Here is a 22,111-nt window from a genome sequence, read left to right as displayed (position 1 = left end):
TGGAGCTATCGCTGTGCGTTATAAACACTTGGAGTGTGTTCAGCAGTGAGCTCGTAGTGACCCGGTTACGACGGGTTCCCCAAACGTGAGTGCCAGGCAGGAGACCAGACTGAGAGAAACGGAAGAGTTCAGTAGAAGTGATGCTGGGCCCCGGCCTGTTGCTCAGTGGTCATCACGAAAACCCACACACCAGGGCTGAGGAGTCCCTTCCCGGGGTCAAGAGCATGCACCTGGGTTGCAGGTTTAATCGTTGGCCCCAGTTAGGGCCGGGGCACGTGCAGGAAGCAACCAACTGATGTGTCTTTCATATCAATGTCTGTCTCTGTCTCTCTCTCCTCCTTCCCTTCCACTCTCTCTAAAAATCAATGGAAAAAATACACTCAGGTGAGGGGTCACAACCACCACCCAGGGTGACGCTGGGATCCCTGCCGCTGCACTTCCTGACTTTACAGAATGGCCAAATTCCAGAAACAGCCAAAATTCGCCAAGTGCAGATTAGGAGAGATATTTGGAGAAAAACATGTTACAAAGGATATTGCTTTGGGCAAGAACTTTTATTAAGAGCTCTTGAACATAGTCATAGCTTTTGAGCCAGTATGTCCAGTTCTAGAAATCCATCCTAAGAAATAAACACTGCACAAAACATATGTCTAAGAATGTCAATGCAGTGGATGATCTTTTTTATGATTTTGTTACAAACAAATAGGGTTATTGTAACAGGCAAAATAATCTGGAGATTGACTTTTCTTAAGTTAAACAAAACTTCCCTGCGCTCATGTTCCCATAAACCTTCTATTTGACCTTTCTGAAGTGTTCAGAGTTAAAAGGTTACAGCAGTCCTTCCCTGTCGAGCATATAATCATATACAAACACACGCAGAGATTTATTTAAATTAAAACAATAACATTTTGTAATTACATTACAACTTGCTTCTTTTTTCACTCAACAGTACTCTGAGGGGCGTATTTCCAGATCAATATATTCTGATAGCAAATACCACTTAGCAATCCACTATATTCGTTAAACACCTGACTCTTGGCCATGGCCAAGAATGAGAAAGTGACCTTGCTCAGGCTTCATTTCCATAACACAGAAAAAATAAGATTGCTAGAGCAATGGCTACATGTATAGCCGAGTTTTAAACTCTGCTCACCTACTTTTCTCTTTTGCATTTCCTTATCCATCGGAATAACCAGGCCCCTTTCTGCCAGAGGCATCCATTTACCTCCTGGAGAATTAGGATTGTTATTTATTTTATTTTATATTTCATTTTATTTTATTTTTTCACTTATCTTCAGATAGAGCAGGAGGGAGGGAGAGAGAGAGAGAGACATCGACATGAGAGAGACACATCAACTGGTTGCCACCCACACGACCCCAACCGGGGCCAGGGACAAACTGCAACCGAGGTACGTGCCCTTAGCGGGAACCAAACCCGGTCACAGGCCGACGCTCTAACCGCTGAGCCAAACTGGCCAGAGCAGGATTGTTATTTTTAAAAATGAAGTAGAAAGATGGTATCGGTATTCAGTTTTCTACAACAAAAATAGGATTTCTGGAGACCATGTGAGTATGATTGTTATAGAAAAGATGAAAAAGAAAGATGAACTCAATACCCCCATTTCTGCAGTAGAGTAGTGAGATTTGGGGAGACCACAGCTAGAGAACAATGACAGGCTGGGGTGGCCCTTCGCTGTGTGAGGCCAGGTGAGGTCCAGGGGGACTCACAGAATCAGAACCGCCTCCACCATCTGTATGCTCCTGGGAGGAGTCCTGAGAGCCAGCACCAGGGACACACCCGCAGGCCAGGGTCTTCTCAGAGCTACACTGGCCCCACCCAAACTTACCTTTACCTACAACAGGGGAATCAAGTTTAGCATCTCTGAGACCAAAGCTAACCAGTAGTTCAATGCCATTTCTATCATTATGCCCAATTTTGCAATCTTCATTAAGTTAAGGACAGAAATATACGACTACCATACCAAATGATGCAGTACAGGCTCGGCATTTGTCAGGTGAGCCTGTGGTTTCCGGCTATTCCGGAGACACTGCACCGTCGGGACACCTGCAGTGCTGCTGGGGTTGTTTGGGGTCCAGTGCAGGGCGGGGGGTGAGCTGGGACCCACCCCAGGAACCGAGCAAAGTGCCAGCGTTCCCGCTGGACTTACTTGTGTGCTTAGTGTTCTCCCTTCTCCTCCTGGACCAGTTCAGAGACTCACTAGGGGCCTCCACGGTGCTCTGAAGCTGTTCTCACAAACGATTCAGCAGACACCAGAGCGAGGTCTGGAGCAGAGGTGCAAGGTGCCTGCGAGCGCCCTGCTGTGCGGGGCGGGGCCACAGGACTGTGCCTGTCACAGCCCACGGAAACAGGGCGGAGCTCGATGGACGTGTCATATGTTAAATCACCGAAAACCACAGACCAGGTGTAACACCTGGGCAGGTGTCAGCGCTTTAGGAAACGGGTTTTACTGGTGAGAAGTGGATGGAAGGAAACTGGGAATTTAGCAACACACGTAAACCCTGCTCCCATCGGTTCTTTCACATTCCGACACCGACGGCAGGGTGGAGGGTCACGTACAGGAGAGCCACTCTGGTTTATGTCTCACCTTGGAAGACCGGAAGGTAAACGCTGTTGACTTCACATCAGCTTTTTCTTTGTCCATGAGTAGAAGATTTTTGTCTTCCATGAGACTCAAGTACTTTCCTGTCGTGACATGGCGCAGTCGGAAAGGCTGGCCCCATCGGATGTGGCTTCCGCTCCACCTGCAGAAACAGGCCAGAAGTGATCCTCCAGCAGCCAAGGTCTCAGGAGAACAGCCACTAAATGTGTGTGTCGGCAATGACAAAGGCGCTCTGCACGCTGTCTTACTTAATGTTCTCAAAAACCTGATGAGACTGGTGGTGCTGATTTCAGCTCACAAACAACAAAATGGTAATTCAGAGTGATCAGGTGACATTCAGTGAGGAGCAGCCAATAGCAAGGCGCAGTGAAATTTAACTCTAGGTCGTCTGACTTAAACGTGACACCATCCACACTCAGCCCCACCCTGTGTGCAACGAGTTCACCTCTGCGCACAGTCACAGACAGAAATGGTAAGTTTAAATGATACTTTAGAATTTACCAGTTAAAACTTTTGTTGGATTGGCACCGACTTAAAAACTATGGTACGGTCCATGCCTACTTAGGATTAATTGGAATTCATATATATAAACTAAAGTATATATACCCCCAAAAAGAAATCTATTCCTATGCTTTAAATTTAATATTGAAGAACAATTACCTTATTAAAAAGCAATGAACCAAAAAAAAAAAAAAGAAAGAAACTAAGAAAAGTAGAACCATAAAAAGATCAAAAGGGAAAAAAAGAAATACAGCAAACAGAAAATATAAACTAAGGTTACCAAAAAAAGATAAAAAATAAAGTTACGATCATTAAAATCTACTTCTAAAAGTCAGGCTTTTCAGACAGGGTAGAGGAGAAAAGTCAGGTTACGGCATTCCCCCTCGCGCAGCGCTACGCGAACCGAAGCCGGGCTCTCTGCACCCCGCTCGCTGCGGAGCCCGAGGGGGGCCGAGCTTCTCATACGCACGACTCTCCGTTCACGCGGCACTTTGCAAGGCAAGGACAGCCTCTTATCACTGACAAGAAACATGCTGACAATCAAATAATTAAAAAAAACAAACAAACTAAAAGTAAATGAGTGAAAAAGAATTCCCATGCATATAAAATCACAAGGAAATGTGATGTAGTGGCAAAGCTGATGTTAGTCAATTAGAATTCAAGGCAAAGCATAAAGGGCGTACTGTCAGGGACTTTATAAAGAGAAATGATAAACTCTAAAAAAATGTACATAATTATCACTATTGAATGAATCAAATAGATAAAAAGTAGAAACATGGAGGTTTTCAATATGATTTCATCAAATAATCAGTGTTTTAAAATAGTCATTAAAAACTATTGTAGTCTACAAATGAAGAGTATCTTTTGCAAATTTCTATTTTAGTAAATGGTAAGTCCTTTTTATGCTGTTTTCCTAAACTGTTTTTTTGACTTAGCACTAAAAATTAACAGTCCCACAATATTGTAGTAAGTTCTTTTTTTTTAATCCTCACCCGAGGACATTTTTCCATTTTTTTTTTGTTGTTGTTGTTGTTCAGATAGAGTGGGAGGGAGAGAGAGGATTAGAGAGAAACATCAATGTGAAAGGGACACATCTAGTGGCTGCCACCCGCGCGACCAACCAGGGCCGGGGACAAACTGCAACCAAGGACTCCAACTAAGGTACTTGCCCTTAGTGAGAACTGACCCAGGGTCTCTCTGGTCCGCAGGCCGACGCTCTAACCGCTGAGCCAAACTGGCCAGGGCAGTAAGTTCATTTTTACATGCATTTACTTTGGACAAGTCCTCCAACTAAATTAATAACCATGTACCAATCAACCCTGAAAACAACACATGATCTTAAAAATGAAATTAAAGTTTGTTTTATCAACAACAGCATGTTAAAGCATTTCTAGTCTAATAAATAAGCTTATCTTCTTATAAAATTAAATGTATACTTTGCAAATGCTATGAAAAACAATTATTTTTAATATTCATTTTCATGAGTTGAAGAAGCATTCGAATATATTTTTCCAAACAATGACTCATCTTAATCATCATAGCAAACAACCTCATTTTCAAAATAATCCAAAATTCTGACCAAACACGTGCTTTTCACCAGAATTTTTAGAGGCATTTTGTGTGCACGCTCAGTGCTATTTAATGGGGCTCCTTTCGGGCACTGAGGGCATTGTTAGAATAAATGAAAGTGGCCAGTTACTGGCAAACATTGTAAGGTTTAAGCACATTTTTTTCAGCTTATGGGCACTCAAATTACTTGGTCTCATATGCTCAAAAGAAAAGACAAGCCCAGAGGAGTCAAGGGGCAAGAAAATAATATTTAGTAAAAACTGAACATTGTAGCAGTAATGTAGTTACATAAAGCAATTTCTTCTAATGACACAGAAAACTGTTTCCTGTGTATTACTTATAATTACTTCAAATTACCTCAAAGGAATAAGGAGCATGTTATCACGTTTCATGGTACATCAACCTTTGATTTTGCTTCTTTGTAACATAAGAAAGCATAATCTGAAGTATACATAATGCATATTTTTAACAGCAACAATCATTCTCATTACAGACACTAACATATATTCTACTTACAAAGTTCTTGCAACTTTGCATTGGGGTAAAATGCAGGCAAATGTGTCCTATTCTATTCAACTCCTAATATTAAAACTTTGTTAAAATGTTCGTGATACTGAAAACATTAAATTTATTTGTATAAATTTGCAATATAAAATATATAACTTCTGGGCTACATAAATTATAACAAAAGTACTGCTTAAGACTTCATTGGAGAAAATAAAACAAACCGTCCCAAATATTATAACATGAATTATGACCTTAGAAAATAAAGTTCTATAACAAAGATAAACAGGATCTTTGCCTATCAATTTCTAAATATAAAATAAAAATAATAATAATAAAAAAAAAAAAGAGCAGCCCTGGCCGGTTTGGCTCAGCAGTTAGAGCACTGGCCCAAAGACCAATGAGTCACAGGTTCGATTCCAGTCAAGGGCATGTACCTTGGTTGCGGTTCAATCCCCGGCCCTGGTTGGGGTCATGTGGGTGGCAACCAGTTGATGTGTCCCTCTCACGTCAATGTTTCTCTCTCTCTCTCCCTCCCACTCTATCTGAAAATCAATGGAAAAATATACTCGGGTGAGGATTTTTTTAAAAGTCTGTCTTTAACCTTTTAAAGGTTGACAAACACCTGCTCCGCCTTCTGCTGCCATGTCCCCTGCTGTCGCCTGACACCTGGGTCTGGGAGGCAGTTGGCATGGACAAGAACAGAGCGGGCGAAGCGCCGCGCCGGCTCCGGCTGACCAGGCCAGGCCCTCGGTACGCAGCAGCGGCCACGCCATTCAGAGTCCAGCCAGCGCCTCCCTGTCTGCTCCCAACTCCCCGGCAGGTCCCGGCCAGAAACAGAAAGGTGTACAGAACGGTCAGATTGATGTAGCTGACAATTCATCAACAATACCGTTGGCAATAAAAATGAAGACCTGCCTGGCCGGTGTGGCTCAGTGGTTAAGTGTCGTTGACCCTGCACCAAGAGGTTGCCAGTTCGATTCCCGGTCAGGACACACGCCCTGGTTGTGGGCCAGATTCCCAGGGCGGGGCATGCAGGAGGCAGCCAAGCTGTGTTCTCGCTTGTGAATGTTTCTATCTCTCTCTCCCTTCCTCTCTCTCTAAAATCAATAAAGAAAAAAAATTTTTAAAGAAAATTAAGACCTGCCAGTTTCAGGAGCCTTCTTCGTTCCTATTTCGTAATATAAAAATTGAGACAGATTTAGGATCTCATTTGCTTTAAAAAAATAATTTATTTCAACCTGGCCAGTTTGGCTCAGCGTTTAGAGCGTCGGCCCACAGACCAGAGAGTCCCGGGTTCAGTTCCCGCAAAGGGCACGCACCTCAGTTGCAGTTTGTCCCCGGCCCAGTTTAGGGTTGTGTGGGTGGCAACCAGTCGATGTGCCTATCTCACGTCAATGTTTCTCTCTCTTCCTCCCTCTCTCCCTCCTGCTCTATCTGAAGATAAATGCAAAAATGTCCTCGGGTGAGGATTAAAATAATAATAATAATTCCTTTGCTTCAAGCACACATGTGAAGGGCAGGTGTATTTATAAATTTAAAAACGTCTGGAATCTATTCATAAGGCAACATACTTGTAAACTTCACTCTTCTGTTGACTATTTCATTTCTCTAATTAGCTGTCATTTTTATAATATACAAGGTAAATGAAATACATCTATCTACTTATAACCCCTTTCCCTAAACTCTCTGAATAATTTATGAAGCAAATAAAAGCCGAGTTTTCTTTCCCTTGCTTCATAAGTTTCTCTCCTTTTTACATCTCATTAAGAGATGTATTTGCAATAAAACTTTACCTTTTAAGTTCAGTGATTATTGTAAATTTTAATATTTAAGTGTACTTGATCCAACTATGTTTATAGAAGGAGTGTAATGTCAATTAATAATTAACAGGGTTAATATAGAAGTTTCTAAAGTTTTAGACATGTATCATAAAAAATCTACAAAATAAATTTAACTTATATATGTATTTTTGTTGCATAAAAGTATGAGTAAGCAGGAGAATTTTTTTTTTTTTTTATCATAAACAGCATGACTGGGATAAAATTCTCTTACAGGAGAATAACACAGATGTGATTTCAATGAGAAAGAAGAAAATATAATTTTCACTCTTATTTAAAAATATGTTTTTATTAATTTAAGAGAGAAAGGAAGGGACAGAGAAAGGAGAGAGAAACATCCACATCAATCGGCTGCTCCTGCTCTCCTCCTAGTGGGGAGCGGGCCCACAACCTGGGCATGTGCCGTGACTGGAAATCGAACCAGCAACCTCTTGGTGCATGGGTCGACGCTCAACCACTGAGCCACACCGGCTGGGCTCATGCTCAAGTATTTCTATATACATAAAATGGAATTCAATCACAGCAATACTTAGAGCCAGTGGTATACTTCTAAAAGAATGGTGTAAACATTTTATTTTAAAATGTCACTACTGCCCGGCCCGTGTGGCTCAGTGGTTGAGTGTTGACCCATGCGCCTAGAAGTTGCGGATTCGATTCCCGGTCAGGGCACATGCCCAGGTTGTGGGCCTGGTCTCCAGTGGGGGGCATGCAGGAGGTGGCCAGTCTATGTTCTCTCCCATTGATATTTCTGTCTCTCCCTCCCTTCCTCTCTCTCTCTAATATCAATAAAAGAAAAAAATTTTAAATGTCACTACTTATACTACACAGTAAGTTATATTCTGTGCATCTATTTAGAGTGATAAAGAAAGTCCTATGTCACCCTAGCTGGTTTGGCTTAGTGGTTAGAGTATCGGCCCGTGGACCAGAGAGTCCTGGGTTCAGTTCCTACTAAGGGCATGTACCTCGGTTGCAGTTCGTCCCCAGCCCCGGTTGGGGTCGTGTGGGTGGCAGCCACTCAATGTGTCTCTCTCACATCGATGTTTCTCTCTCTTCCTCCCTTACTCCCTCCCAGCTCTATCTGAAGATAAATGTGAAAATGTCCTTAGGTGAGGATTAAAAATAAATTAATTTAAAAAAAAGAAAGTCCTATGTCATACCATACCATGTTCAAGGACATGCAACATTTTTCAAAATTACTGTCTGGGATATATAAGCAAAAGCAACTGAAGAGCACTAAGTACCTAAATCATCATTAGGTAAGAATTAACCTCAAAACATTACATCTACAAAGACAGCTCTTATATACTAAAATTGTTCCTTACACCATCCATAGAGTCTATAATCCCAAATCAATAACTTCTTTAAAGTATACTATAGCCTGGCCGGTGTGGCTCAGTGGTTGAGCATCGACTCATGGATCAAGAGATCGCTGGTTCGATTCCCAGTCAGGGCACATGCCCAGGTTGTGGGCCAAATCCCCGGTGGGAGGGCATGCAGGAGGCGGCCAGTCGATGTTCTCTCTCACCGATGTTTCTATCTCTCTCTCCCTTTCCCTTCCTCTCTCCCTAAAAATCAATAAAGAAAAAAAAATGTTTTTGATTAAAAAAAAGTATACTATATAGAGCATAATAGAGAATAAATACATTGAAATCTTACTGCTTTTTAGGCAACGTAAAGAACCTTATAATTATTTTTAAATCTATTTTAATTTTATTAAAAATAGTTCAAAATAAACTTTTATTATCAATGTTACCTTTATTTTAAGAAACTAAAATAATCTCTGAACAGATTCAAACCATCAGGAAACACACACACACACACACAAATTCATCTCTCTCTCATACACAGTGACCTCGTGTTACCCAGAGTGCTGACTCAGCTGTTCAGTGATTTGTAAGTAAACACAGCGACTGCCAGCAAAGATCCAGGGCTCTGGCGCATGTTCAGGCTTCCTCCGTTTTACATGTGCCCTTACAAGGCTGAATCAGCGCCTGCAGACCTGAAATGTGCGGCAGGAGCGTCCCCAAACCTTCCATCACTGTCCCAGGAGCACTTATTGTAGGAGTGGCACAGACCAGGGAAGATGAAGCTACAAAAACCAATGAGGCTAAAGACAAAAGCAGGTTACCTACCACCTGGTGAACTGAGGCTTATGAAGGAGGCGAAGGGGAGAGAGAAGAAAACCCCCCCTCTCAGGTCTCACGTGGTCTGTTCTCATCGTTAGTGTGACCATTTCACACAGCACAGTCAGGAGCACAGAAACATCCACACGCTATTCAGATGCTGTACTCACGCAACTCTCAGTGTCTCTAGCCTCCACAGGGATCGTGCGTGGACGGACACGGCACCCCCTTCGTAATGCACAGTTCTGTTTAAAAAAAAAAAAAAAAGCCCAATTTTAACATGTTTCATTCTTGGACTCTACTTTTCAAGCTAATTAATAGAGAAAAGCCAATGGAAAGCCTTCAGATAAACAGTTAAAGTCATATTTTTTGGAAGAGATGGAAAGAAAAATAACCAAAAATACTAACAGTGGTCAACATAAGTCTGCCCCAAATAAACATTTGATGTAAACATATCGTCGTATCATTTACCTCTCTAATTCCATCCATTTCCTCTCCAGCTCCCCCTTCGCCTCCCCACCCCAGTGAATACACTCACCTTACTCATTCAATTCGGGTCCATAAAAGTACTGAGCTATAACTTTAGGTGCCATTTAATATACAGGGTGACCCGAAAAAATGTACACATAGTGTCTGTAAATTCTATTACATTTTGAAAATAAAATGTATTTTAATAAACACTTTTTGTGTGTATACATAATTTTGGAACACCCTATATTATTAAACACATTCAGATTTGCAGTTCCTTACTTCCCATCAAGAGGTAAAATGAATACTTGTCTATCTTTTCATGTGAAAACTGATCAGTAGGTTCAGGACCACCCTGGTCCATGCATTATAACCTAAGGGTTTTAGGTGCATCAATGACCAGTGTCCACAGCAGTGATTTTCAGTCATGGCTGTGAATATAATCACATGACAGCTTTCAAAATCCCTGTGCCCTGCCCTCACCATTGACCAAACCTGGAGTCAGACACTGGAACTGCTCTCCAGCTGGTTGTAACGGGAGCCAGGGTGGAAAACCTCGGTCTGTCAGTTTCTACACGGCGCACCGATGTCAGTGTTTGCCGTGTACTGGGGACCACATCCCTGGTCTCCAGCATCTGAGCATCTACAGGTCAACAGAAGCTGTCCCCTCCCCCACCCCAGCGGTGACACCAAGAATGTTTCCTGACATTACCAATGTCCTCTGGGGGACAAAGTCACCCTCAGTGTCTAGCCTCTGCTGTGGAGTGGTGGTTCTCAGTGCTCAGTGAGGGTTACAACCACCTCCAGTTTCCAATTCAGGGGACTGGGTGAAGCCCAAGAATTTGTGTTTCTAACACGTTCCAGGTGATGTTGATGCAGCTGTTCCACACCCCAAACCACGGGGCTGGGACTACCTTTCACCGGGGCAGTGATTCTTAGCACTGGAGGTGGATTAGAATCACCTGGAAAACCCTAAAAACTCCAGGACACAGACGACTTGCAGGCCAATTAAACCAGAATTCCTGGGTATATACTTGAAAAATAATGCATGTCCAAACATAAACAAAATGTTAGTGCAATTGGATATAAAGATAGATACACACAAATAAATAATTTTAACTCAATTATAACTCTTAATATCTTATACTTGGCCATAAAGAAAAGCTTATCAGATTATTTTTATAGTTAAGCTATTTATTCATCACATTTTCTGATCATAACCAATAAAATTTGGAAATAAATATTAAAAAAGGTAAAAAAAATTAACAACTTGGAAAATTAAGAACCTCTCCTAAGGGATTTATGGGTCAAAGAGGAAACAATTTAGAACCTGTCGAGAATATAACGAAGAGAAAAACACTTCATGACCATCTGCGATTCACAGACCAACTCTGAAAAATTCTAGCCTATAATCCCTTACGTATTAGAGAAGAAATAATGAAAACAAAGAAACTAAACAGTTTGTCTGAAGAGATTAAATAGAAAACAAAATGAACCAAGAGAAAATAAAAAAACGCAAGAGATGGTCTGATGTGTTAAGTAAGATAATAACATGCAGGAAAGTAAATGACATACATTTTTCTGTCCAAAAATAAGTCATTATGAATCTATCACACATATGTGTGTATGTACATATGCAGCTGTATCATCTGTATGAGCATAAAGTTGTCAAATAATGAACACCAAGCTATTATTACACAGGGAAAGGTATGTAAAAATCAAGCTTGAAAACAAAATAAAATGAGTTCTAAGATACAAATAGCATAAATAATGTTTATGTAAAACTGTATATCTTATACATAATAAAGTATATGGAGAATTATTCAAATGTTTTAATCACTTTCATAACTTTTCTTTTATTGACTAAATTTAACAGTTCTTTTATTATTTATATAAGTAGAAACTTTATGATTTTTTAATTGAAGAGAAATATTTAAAAACACAAATATAAAGCAACAGCTGGATCCTCCTTCCTACTTGAAATATTTTGTTTTATCTGGTTCACTTTCTTGAATACCTGGCTGCTGAAGGGACCTCTACCTTTGATCACTTCTTCATGTTTTTACAAAGCTCCCCAGCCGGTGGCGCCAGGAGGCGGTCAGCCCCCTGCTGCAGATGGGGCTTCTGTGCGCTGGCCGGGCAGGAGGCGGGGCAGGAGGCGGGGCAGGAGGCGGGCAGGAGGCGGGGCAGGAGGCGGGGCAGGAGGTCAGCACAGCTTCCCCGGCCTCCTGGGCGGCTCCCCGTGGCCCCCTTGGGCTGCTACTTCAGACGGAAAACTGGCATCAAGGCATCAAGGCCCCGGACATAAGGATTTCAGCCCAGAGTCAATGGCACGAAGGGCTTCCCCGGGGACTGAGAGATGGGCCCGCTGGAGAGCACACGTTCCTGAGGAAGACACCGCCCCTTCCCTGCACCAAGTCTGGATATTAAACCAGAGTCCAGGAAAACGCCCGTTCACAGACCGCCCAGTTCACCAGTGGACGGATGTAGAGCAAATTAAACTCATACAACTAAGTGACCATCTTCACAGCAAGTGCCCTTGCCAACAGGAAGGCTGAGGAGGAGGACGGCGTCTCTAAGAAACTAAGCAGACACACAGGACAGTGGCTTTGCGCATCACCACGGAAGCTCCAGTGCCGCCGGCAGAGAAGACGCCAAAATTCAAAGGCACCTGCAGCTCTTCCTTCACTGAGATTTTTTCCAACAAACCAGATGAGAAAAAGAAAATATGTTCAAATAACTGGACATTACTATTATGTGTAATGCAAAAATCTTAAAGGATCAGCTCATAGGTCAGAAAAATGCACTGTAATTTCACCAAAAGGAACCTTAAAAATATGCGCACCCGAGAAGCCACAGAATTTGCCCTGTTGGATGGCACCTGGAGAATCGCTGGCTTCAGGCTCTAAGTGAAGTCCACATAACACGTTATCACCCATACCACACACTTCACTAAGGAACTCAGACCGCCTGGAGAGGCCCGGTCAGGACTCTTCTCATGAGCACAACTCTTCCTATTATGCTATCAAGTCCACCTCTCATAAGTATAATTCTGTCCACTGAAATAATAGTGAGCTATATTTGTATTTCTTATTACAAAACACAATTTAAGCCTTATCTCAAATGTCAAACTACTTATTTCTCAGTATCAAGAGGGTCCTCTGACAGCCAGGATAGCTCCTCTTCAGAATCTGAGGTCCAGAAAAACTAGCACTGGTCCTCACAGGTTCTTAACAGACGCACTGGGCGGCACACATTGGCATCTATTTATTAGAGAATTTTACAGGACACACAACCCAATCAGTGGACCTTAGCACAGAACCATGAAACAATTTATTAATAATATATCGAATGCTGTGAGGAGAACCCTCCACCTGCAGGGACACCGCTTTCTTTCACGTGATGCTACAGCGCACCTTCCCTGGCGTGCATCACAGGTATGAGCTCATGGTTTGCAAGGGCCAAGAAGGTGGTAAGTCACTCTTACCTTTTTTTAAATTTTAATTAATTTTTCTAGAGAGAAAAGAAGGAGGGGAAGGGGGGAGGGAGGAGGAGGAGGAGGAAAGAAACATCAATCAGCTGCCTCCTGCATACCTCGTACCAGAAATCAAGCCTACAACCTGGGCATGTGCCCTGACCAGGAATCAAACTAGCAACCTTTAGGCGCACAGGATGACGCTCAACCAATTGAGCCACACCGGCCAGGGCACTCTTACATTTGATTGTGATTAACTTTCTGAAGATTTAACTTCTTTATATGGACTTGTGCAAAGTTACTTAACTTCTTTGTGCCTCGTTTCTTCACAGGAAAATGAGACTAATTTTTATTAGGTTCCTATTGGGCAAATATTAGCTCTGAGGGGGTGGATGATGATGGTGGTGGCGTTATGTTCAATGTTTCCAGATAGGAGTTAAGGACAAAATATTATTTGTTAAATTGAACTGTCAATAGTATCATATACTTGTTCATAAACAAAGGTATGCGTCCTAAATTATAAAGTTGCTTGGGACAACATAAGTAGGACATGAAGCCATAACTCAGATCACCTCCTTGCTAGCCTCTTGCTAGGGTCAGTGGCCTGATTCTGCATGTTTTCCACCATGATTTGCACACTCCTTTTGCTTCCAGTAGTCCTATGTAACAAATCAAGTGACTGTTTTATTAATCTCTGCAGCTTAATGTTCACCTACAAATCATGTGATCATGGAGGCGGACAAAACCCCAGGTCTGCAGTTGGCAAACTGGAGACCCAGGAGAACTGAGGGTGTGAGGGTCAGTCCAAAGAGTGACACCAGGTTCCAGACCCCAAAAGCTGACATTTCAGTTTCAGTCCAAAGGCGGGCAATACTCGATGTCTCGGCACAAAGGCAGTCAGACGGAGGCGTCCCACTGATTCACGGAAGACTCAGCTGCTTCATCCCCTCCAGCCGCTCACTGATTGGATGAGGCCCACCCCTACCGGGGAGGGCAATCGGCTTTACTCAGTCTATCAACTTCAGTGTTAAATTTATCCAAAAACACCCTCACAAAAACACCCAAAATAATGTTTGACCAAGTATCTGGGCACCCCACAGCTCAATCAAGTTGACATAGAAAATTAAACATTACAATAGTAATTGATAGAAAGTCCAACTTATCTATCTTGAAACATTTCTAAATATGAAATTATAGCCTGGCTGGTGTGGCTGAGGGGACGACATGGACTGAGAGGTCCCGGTTCAATTCTCAGTCAGGGCACAAGCTCAGGTTGTGAGCTCGATCCCCAGTACGGGGCTTGTAGGAGGCGGCCAACTGATGTTTCTCTCTCTCCCCCTTCCTCTCTAAAATAAATAAATAAACATAAAATTATATTCACATTGTGAATTATTCATTATTTTTTCCTCCCAAGATAATTATAGACAAATTCATAGTGTTTCAGATCCCTTAGCTCATCCCAGAAAACTTCAGTTTGATCAATGAAGTATAAGCAACAGAACTGTTTTATACCTAAATTACAAAAAGAACAGTGAAGACATTTTCAATTCACTTTTGTTTCTTCAACATAAGGAAGCATAAATAAGTTAGTATATTGTTTTAAAACTGAATAGATTGCAAGTCAATTATTACTGCAGTACCTCTGGCAAAACGTTCCTCGCATTCACCAGTGATTGACCACATGGCTTGAAAGCAATGAGGGGTGTTGCTACTGGAGTTCCACTTTCTCATGCATTCTGGTTTCATTTTTGTCCAGAGAGAGGATACAAAATGTAACAAATGCTCAGTGTCAAAACAGAGCACAGCAATAAGGAAAGGTACTTTAATGGCCACATCTAATTCGACAATGTATCGATTACACAAGTTGAAAGTATAAAATTATGACTAGCTCACCAGCCTCTGAAGATGGACTTGCCTATTCAAGTGCTATGACAGGTTATGCAAAATTCAGTAGAAACAGCAATAGGCTTATCAATGTATTTCAGTTACTGTAATGCAGGGCAGTAACATAATATCAGAAATATTCATTCTTCCTAACTTAATGTTTAATGAATGCATCATGGATGACAGAATTCAATTCTCCTTTGAAAAATGTTTTTAAACATTACAATGGTGGGATTTTTTTTTTTTAATTTTAACACAATAGATTATAAAACTCATAAGTGGTATCCATAAAACTATTACTATTTAAAAAAATGTTTTTAACCCTCATTTGAGGACATGCTTACAGAGAGAAAAAGAAAGGAGAGAGAAGAAGAAGAGAGAGGGAAATGCTGATGTGAGAAACATGGATTGGCCACCTTTGGTATGCTCTCCAACTAGAGCTCAAACCTGCAAACCAGGTATGTGCCCTGACTGGGAATCAAACCGGCAACTTTTGGGTGCACAGGACGATGCTCAACCAACTGAGCCACTTCGGCTGGGCTATTTATTTTTAATCTTCATCTGAGGATATGTGGTGTTGTTTTTTGTTTTTCAATTGATTTTTAGGGAGAGAGAGAAACATCAATGAGAGAAAAACATCAATCGACCACCTCCCATATGCACCCTCACTGGGGATCGAACCCACAATCTGGGTATGTGCTCTGACGGGGAGTTGAATCCCCCCCCTTTCAGTTATAGGACAATGCTACAACCACTGAGCCACATGGGCCAGGGTGAACTATCACTATTTTTTAACTCAAAAGAAATGTCTGGCTTCAATATAGGCAGCAAGAATTATTAATTTTCTCTTTTTGTACACACAAGGCTATTAAATAAAATGTCACTGAACATTTATAAAATCCATCACAGCAGCAGGCTAAAGAAGAAAAATTATAATAGCATATCAGACAAACAAAAAGCATTGGACAACATCTATTCATAATCAACCCTTAGTAAACTGGAAGAGGGAAACTTCTCAACTTGATAAAGATTAGCTACAAAACACCTGCAGTTGACATAATACTTCACAGCTGGTTCTCTCTGCTTGAAGGGTGTAGCCTTGAGCCCTCCTGAGGTGCTGTACTTTGCTGGGTCCCACACTACCATTTCGGTGACTTGCACTCTGGGGTCCCCAGGCTCTGTTCCCCTTCTCTGTCCCTCAGCCAGTGCCACCTCCTCGAGAGAAGAGGCTTGGATCCTGCGAGGGGAAGGGAACCGGGACTCTTTCCTGGGAGTGACTTGAAGTCAAGGTGTTTCCAATACGAGAGGCTCTTAGCCAAAGATGCTGGGGCTCACAAGCCTCAACATCATTTTCTACTCACTCAGGTTGGCATGCTGATTAAGACGGTTTTTCTTCACCTCTCCAAATTACAAGCAGACAATCTTTAAGGACTCACCAAAATAGTACAAACGGGGGCCCTGCAGCCCTCCTGAGTTACCAGAGTGGTCCTCAGTGCAGGTACCATGTTTTCTTAACCCAGATTCCTGCCTTGCCCAGTCTTCCTCAAAGGGTAGGATGGTGCGTATGTTTTCTACATCGGCCTCTCCCACATTAACACTCCTTCTTCCTGAATGTGCTGTGGTGTTGTTAAGTTCATTTTGTATGTATATGCTTTTTATTTACTTACTGCTTTGAGGGAGGGAGGGAAGGAGGGAGAGAGAGAAACACTGATTTGCTATTCTACTTATTGATGCATTAATGGTCGATTCTTGCATATGTCCTGACCGGGGATCCAACCCACCACCTTGGTGTATTGGGACAATGTTGTAACCAACTGAGCTACCCGGCCAGGGCAGTGCTGTTGAGATCTTCACAGACGGGCAGTGCCCGAAAGATGGGCTGGCTCTCCGTCATTTCTACGGCCAGCTCACACCGAAATGCCTGCAACAGGCACGTCCCCCAACACGCACTAAAGGAGTTGAGTTGAAGGGATTGTAAAGTAGACCAGGATTAAAAGGTCATTTCGGTGTGAAATTACAAGAGTCTCCGTTTACCCTCTTACGGCAGAATTTCTGCTCCTACCACTGTCTTCTGCGGAAGCCCCCGACGGCATCTGCGGAGCAGCAGCCCAGGCCGGGGCCACGAGCTGTGGAGTCCAGCGGGGACAGAGACCAGGGGCTTGGTGCCTACACGGGGCTAGAGCAGCGGCTCCTCGGCCTGGAGTTTGCAACGATATTTCTATTCAAGTTGCTGCACAAGGGAAACAGGTGTTTTGAGATGACACATCTGTATAAAATGTAAATGTATCGTCCTGGATTAAAAACATTAATACCCTCCCTGGCTGGTGTTGCTCAGTGGTTAGAGTGTCCGCCTGAGCACCAAAGGGTCATGGGTTCAATTCTCATATCGATGTTTCTCCCTCTCTCCATCCCTCCCTTCCACTCTTTCTAAAAATTAATGGAAAAAAATATCCTCGGGTGAGGATTAACCAAAACAACATATTAATATCCTTTTACTCAATATAAAGAGCCTTGTGTAAATAGGACTAGACAGAAAAATGGCAAAAAACATCTTGTGACTTCCATTTTTCACTCCATACACAATACAATACAACCACAACAGCATTTGGAAATTAAAAAGAAGGGAAGCTGGGGGCGGGGGAATAGATCACAGAACTTACATGCATTTGTGCATAACCATGGACACAGACAACAGTGTGGGGGGGCAGGATTGGGAGGAAGGTGTCAATGGAGGAAAAAGGAGAACCATCTGTAACAAAAATAAATTAATTTTAAAAAAGAAGGGGGAACTCTTTTCTTTCTGAAAGATGTTGCTTCTATATAGAGTTAAATAACCTAAATGTGGACAAGAAAAATGGTCTTAAATTTTCACTGAAAAAATAAAGGAGATACATTTTTTCTTAATGTTGGTTTTCAATTCACCCACGTTAAGTGCATCAAACCTCTCCACTGTTTTTCATTTTCACTGAGATGCCTGTAGATATTTTTTTGAATTTATCTTTATGGTTGACAGTATCATAGATGTCCCCCTTTTCCCCCAATGACACCCCCACCTTCACTGCACTTCTGTCTGTGTCCGTCGCGTATGTGACTATTTTCAATCCTTCACCTTCGATCTGTTTCTGAGAACGGTGCATTCCAGACCTGTGCTTCCTGCGAGTGTGGCTCCCGCCAGGGGCTGCCCCACAGAGGGGCTGCAGCATGGCCAGGTGCCCCCTGCTCTCAGCGGGAGTCAAGTTTGGGGGGACAGTGATCTCCCTCAAGGGAGAAGAGGCCATGAAGAGAGAACTGCTTTCCTTTGGAAACTGGCCTACTTCCATGACAACTGTTTAGAAATCTTATTCCCAAACCTGAGACAAGAAGGTACACACAAGACCGGGTGGGGACCGTGGTGGTCAAGGACGAGAGAAGCTTTATGTGTGTTCCCTTCATCCCTGACCACTGAGCTGCTCGACAAGCTCCCGCCCAGGGAGGGGCTGAGCTCACACAGCCCCTGCAAGGACGCTGGTCACCCGCCCGCGCTCAGACAGCCAAGCCTCTCTCTCAGCCAGCCTGAGACACTGAATTCATTACATGAAACCCATCTCAGGCCTTATCAATTATTTAAAAGTACAGCTCATTAAATCATCCTATTAAAAGGGGAATGGAGGCAAAACTATTTTCCTGTGTGCTTACTGCAAGGCTTCTGCCTGCTGAGTCACACTCTGGAACCAACCGCGGGGCTGACTTCCAGACACTGGCGGGAATGGTGACTTAGCTGCCCTGCCCTGCAAAGTCACCGGACAGAGCGGAGGAGCCCACAGCACACACGGCTCTCCACGTCCTCTCTCCTGCGTGTCTCTCCACCGCACTTTCCACTGACTGCATCTCATCAGTGTCCCAGGGCTGTGGCGTTGATGACAACGCACACTCATGTCCTCTCAGACTGGAAACTCCTGAGGAAAGAGACTGTCTTTACAGCCACCACTACACCAGCATCCAGACAGGCTGCTCCTTCCATGACTTTTTATTGAGTGAATAAAACGACTTATGTGCAAAACCTGACCTCACACACAAATAATGCTTCTCAAAAAACGTTCCCTTAATACTGGTTCCCACATCACAGGTCCTAAGTCATAATTCTGAATAAGATTCCCCTGATTTACCCATTTTAAAATTTATTAACTGAAAAGTAGGATGTCCATAATTCAGATGGTGCATGTTTCACCTGTCAGTGTGCGCATTTTATTTCAGTCACATAAAAATGGATGAAGTAGCCCTGGGCGGTTTGGTTCAGCGATTAGAGCGTCGGCCTGCGGTCCAGAGAGACCTGGGTTCGGTTCCCGCTAAGGGCACGTACCTCGGTTGCAGTTTGTCCCTGGCCCTGGTTGGGTCATGCGGGTGGAAGTCACTTGATGTGTCCCTTTCACGTCGATGTTTCTCTCGCGCGCGCGCTCTCTCTCACGCTCTCTGTCTCTCTCTCTCTCTCTCTCCCCCCCCCTCTCCCTCCCACTCTATCTGAACAAAAAATGGAAAAATGTCCTGGAGTGAGGATAAAAAAATAGATGAAGTAATCAATAAGATACAGTCCAGAGACAGAATCTAGAACAGGACATACTCACTATATAAAATAGTTCATGCTTAAAATAATCATTGGTACTCAAATTCCAAGCCTCCAGAACAAAAGCTTATTTACCTTTTTTTTTCTTTCTTTTTCAATTACAGTTGACATATAATACTAGTTTCAGGTGTACAGCATAGTGATTAGACATTTATACAATTTAAGAAGTGATCCCCCAACTATTCTAGTGCCCACCTGGCACCACCCATAGTTATTACAACATTACTGACTATACTTCCTATGCTGCACTTCATGTCCCTGTCACTGTTTTGTAAGTGCCAATCTGTACTTCTTCATTCCCTCACCGTTTTCACGAGTCTGCCAAGCCCCCTCCCATCTGGCAACTGTCAGCTCAAAATTTTATTTTTAAAGCAATAATTAAAACACTACGTTGCACCTGACGAGCCCCAGCATCTGTTTCTCCCTAACTCGCTCCCCTCCCTGTCCGGCAGGTGCAGGAACCAGGACACTGCCAGTCCCCAGAAGCTCGGCGCCACCTCGCCCTCTCGCCAGACTGCGCACGACTTCTGTTCAGACAAGTTGTACACCAGTAATTCTACAGCCGTATCTCTTCCTGGGAAAAACCTCAAGAAAGTTAAAATAAAACAACAGTGATGCTATAATTCAGGAGCACGTCCGAATTCAATCCATTAAAAGACTATGAGCAGGAAGTGATGTTTAGTGTAACTTTGGTAGGCGTCATTCTCCAAAGTAATTCTGTTTAACGACATGCGTGCTCTTCATGGTAAGAGTGTTTTAATGCGCTCGTGCGAATGCAGACACCACGCACACAAACCCAATGTGCAGAGGAAGCAAAGAGAACGCCACTGGGTCGAGACTTACAGAACCAGCGAGCACTGCAGCCGCTACAGCTGGAGTCATGTGTGTTCGTACCTGTCCATGGGTCAGGACCGGGCAGGCCGACAAACCCACGCAGGACCCAGCACTCGTGCGTGTTCCTAAGCGCCTCAGCAGTGTCCCCACGGCGTCTCCTTCCCCACCCACCGCTCCTCACGCCAACCCGCTGACTCAGCATCCCGCCTGCACAACAAGTGCCCATGGGGCCGGTCCCGGCCGCAGGGAAATCCCAGACTGCCCCAGAACGGGTCCCGCTTTCAAATCGCTGTCCAAAAACCAAATGTTTTACTTCTTTTTTTCAATGAGTCAAAATATATGTTTTAGGTTATCATTGCGTGTTTCTCCCCCACCCAGATTCCCATCACGCACAGGAAGGCTGCCCACAGGCTGCGCCGTGCGGTCCTTCCCCGTCCCAGAAACACTAGCCTCAGGGTGAGAACTGAGGAACACGGAAGACATCTACGCAGTGATACTAACATTCGAAATAATAAAGTGTTCTATGAGTGTAAAGATAAATTATTTTTATTGTTAAAGCAAACAATTGCTGGATCTCCCCATGTAATCAAGACAAGTGCCAGTCTCCTTTCTTAAGCAACATCCTTAGGTTCCTGCTGCCTTTTCTGATGCATTTCCACCCTCAAGTCATGATCTGACATCCACTTCATCTAACTTGACCCACAGCGACACGCTGGGCACAGGGCACAGGGTGCAAGGCGCAGGGTGCAGGGCAGAGGGCACAGGGTTCAGGGAGTAGGGCTCAGGGCACAGGGCGCTGGGCGCAGGGTACAGGGTGCAAAGTACAGGGCTCTGGGAACAGGGTTCAGGGTGCAGGGTTCAGGGTATAGGGTGCAGGGCACAGGGTACAGAGTACAGGGAAAAGGGCACAGGGTGCAGAGTACAGGGCTCAAGGTGCAGGGCGCAGGGCGCAGGGTGCAAGGTGCAGAGCGCAGGACTCAGGGCACAGGGTGCAGGATGCAGGGCGCAGGGTGCAGGACTCAGGGCGCAGGGTGCAGGGTACAGGGTGCAGGGCACAGGGTGCAGGGCGCAGGGTACAGGGTGCAGGGTGCAGGGCTCAGGGCACAGGGTGCAGTTTTCAGGGTGCAGAGCGCAGGGTTCAGGGTGCAGGGTGCAGAGCGCAGGACTCAGGGCACAGGGTGCAGTGCGCAGGGTTCAGGGTGCAGGGTGCAGGGTGCAAGGTGCAGAGCGCAGGACTCAGGGCACAGGGTGCAGTGCGCAGGGTTCAGGGTGCAGGGTGCAAGGTGCAGAGCGCAGGACTCAGGGCACAGGGTGCAGGACTCAGGGCACAGGGTGTAGGGTACAGGGTGCAGGGCTCAGGGCACAGGGTACAGGGTGCAGGGCGCAGGGTGTGTTCTCGCTGGTGTTGCTGTCCAGGGAGAGCTTCACTGTGTGGTCTCAGTGTGACCCAGAAGCAAGCGACACAGAATCAAGACCATCAGGGGCCGGGGCAGACTTCATCACATGTGCAGCGGGAAAGTGGGTACAGACAACACTGAAACATGTCTGGAGCCCCGGCCGGTTTGGCCCAGTGGTTAAGCGTCAGCCCACAGATCAGAGTCACGAGTTCAGTTCCGGTCAAGGGCATGCACCTCACTTGTGGTTTGTCCCTGGCCCTGATCGGGATCATGCGGGAGGCAACCAGTCAATGT

At 44.1% G+C, this 22,111-nt stretch overlaps 1 protein-coding gene across 1 annotated transcript in view; it reads right to left on the bottom strand.

Annotated features, from left to right (window-relative positions):
- Window positions 1-22,111, bottom strand: part of RYR2 (ryanodine receptor 2) — a 450,374-nt gene that overhangs the window by 315,073 nt on the left and 113,190 nt on the right. Inside the window, exons 12-13 of the mRNA XM_036277752.1 lie at window positions 9,330-9,404; window positions 2,607-2,763 (exon numbers count right to left, since the gene is read on the bottom strand). Coding sequence (XP_036133645.1) covers window positions 2,607-2,763; window positions 9,330-9,404 — 232 coding nt within the window. The remainder of the gene's footprint in view (window positions 1-2,606; window positions 2,764-9,329; window positions 9,405-22,111) is intronic.

The sequence above is a fragment of the Molossus molossus genome, unplaced genomic scaffold (assembly GCF_014108415.1).
Source record: "Molossus molossus isolate mMolMol1 unplaced genomic scaffold, mMolMol1.p scaffold_m16_p_23, whole genome shotgun sequence".
NCBI lineage: Eukaryota > Metazoa > Chordata > Mammalia > Chiroptera > Molossidae > Molossus > Molossus molossus.
The sequence above is the reverse complement of the archived record's forward strand: the minus strand, read 5'-3'. Positions and strand labels throughout refer to the sequence as shown.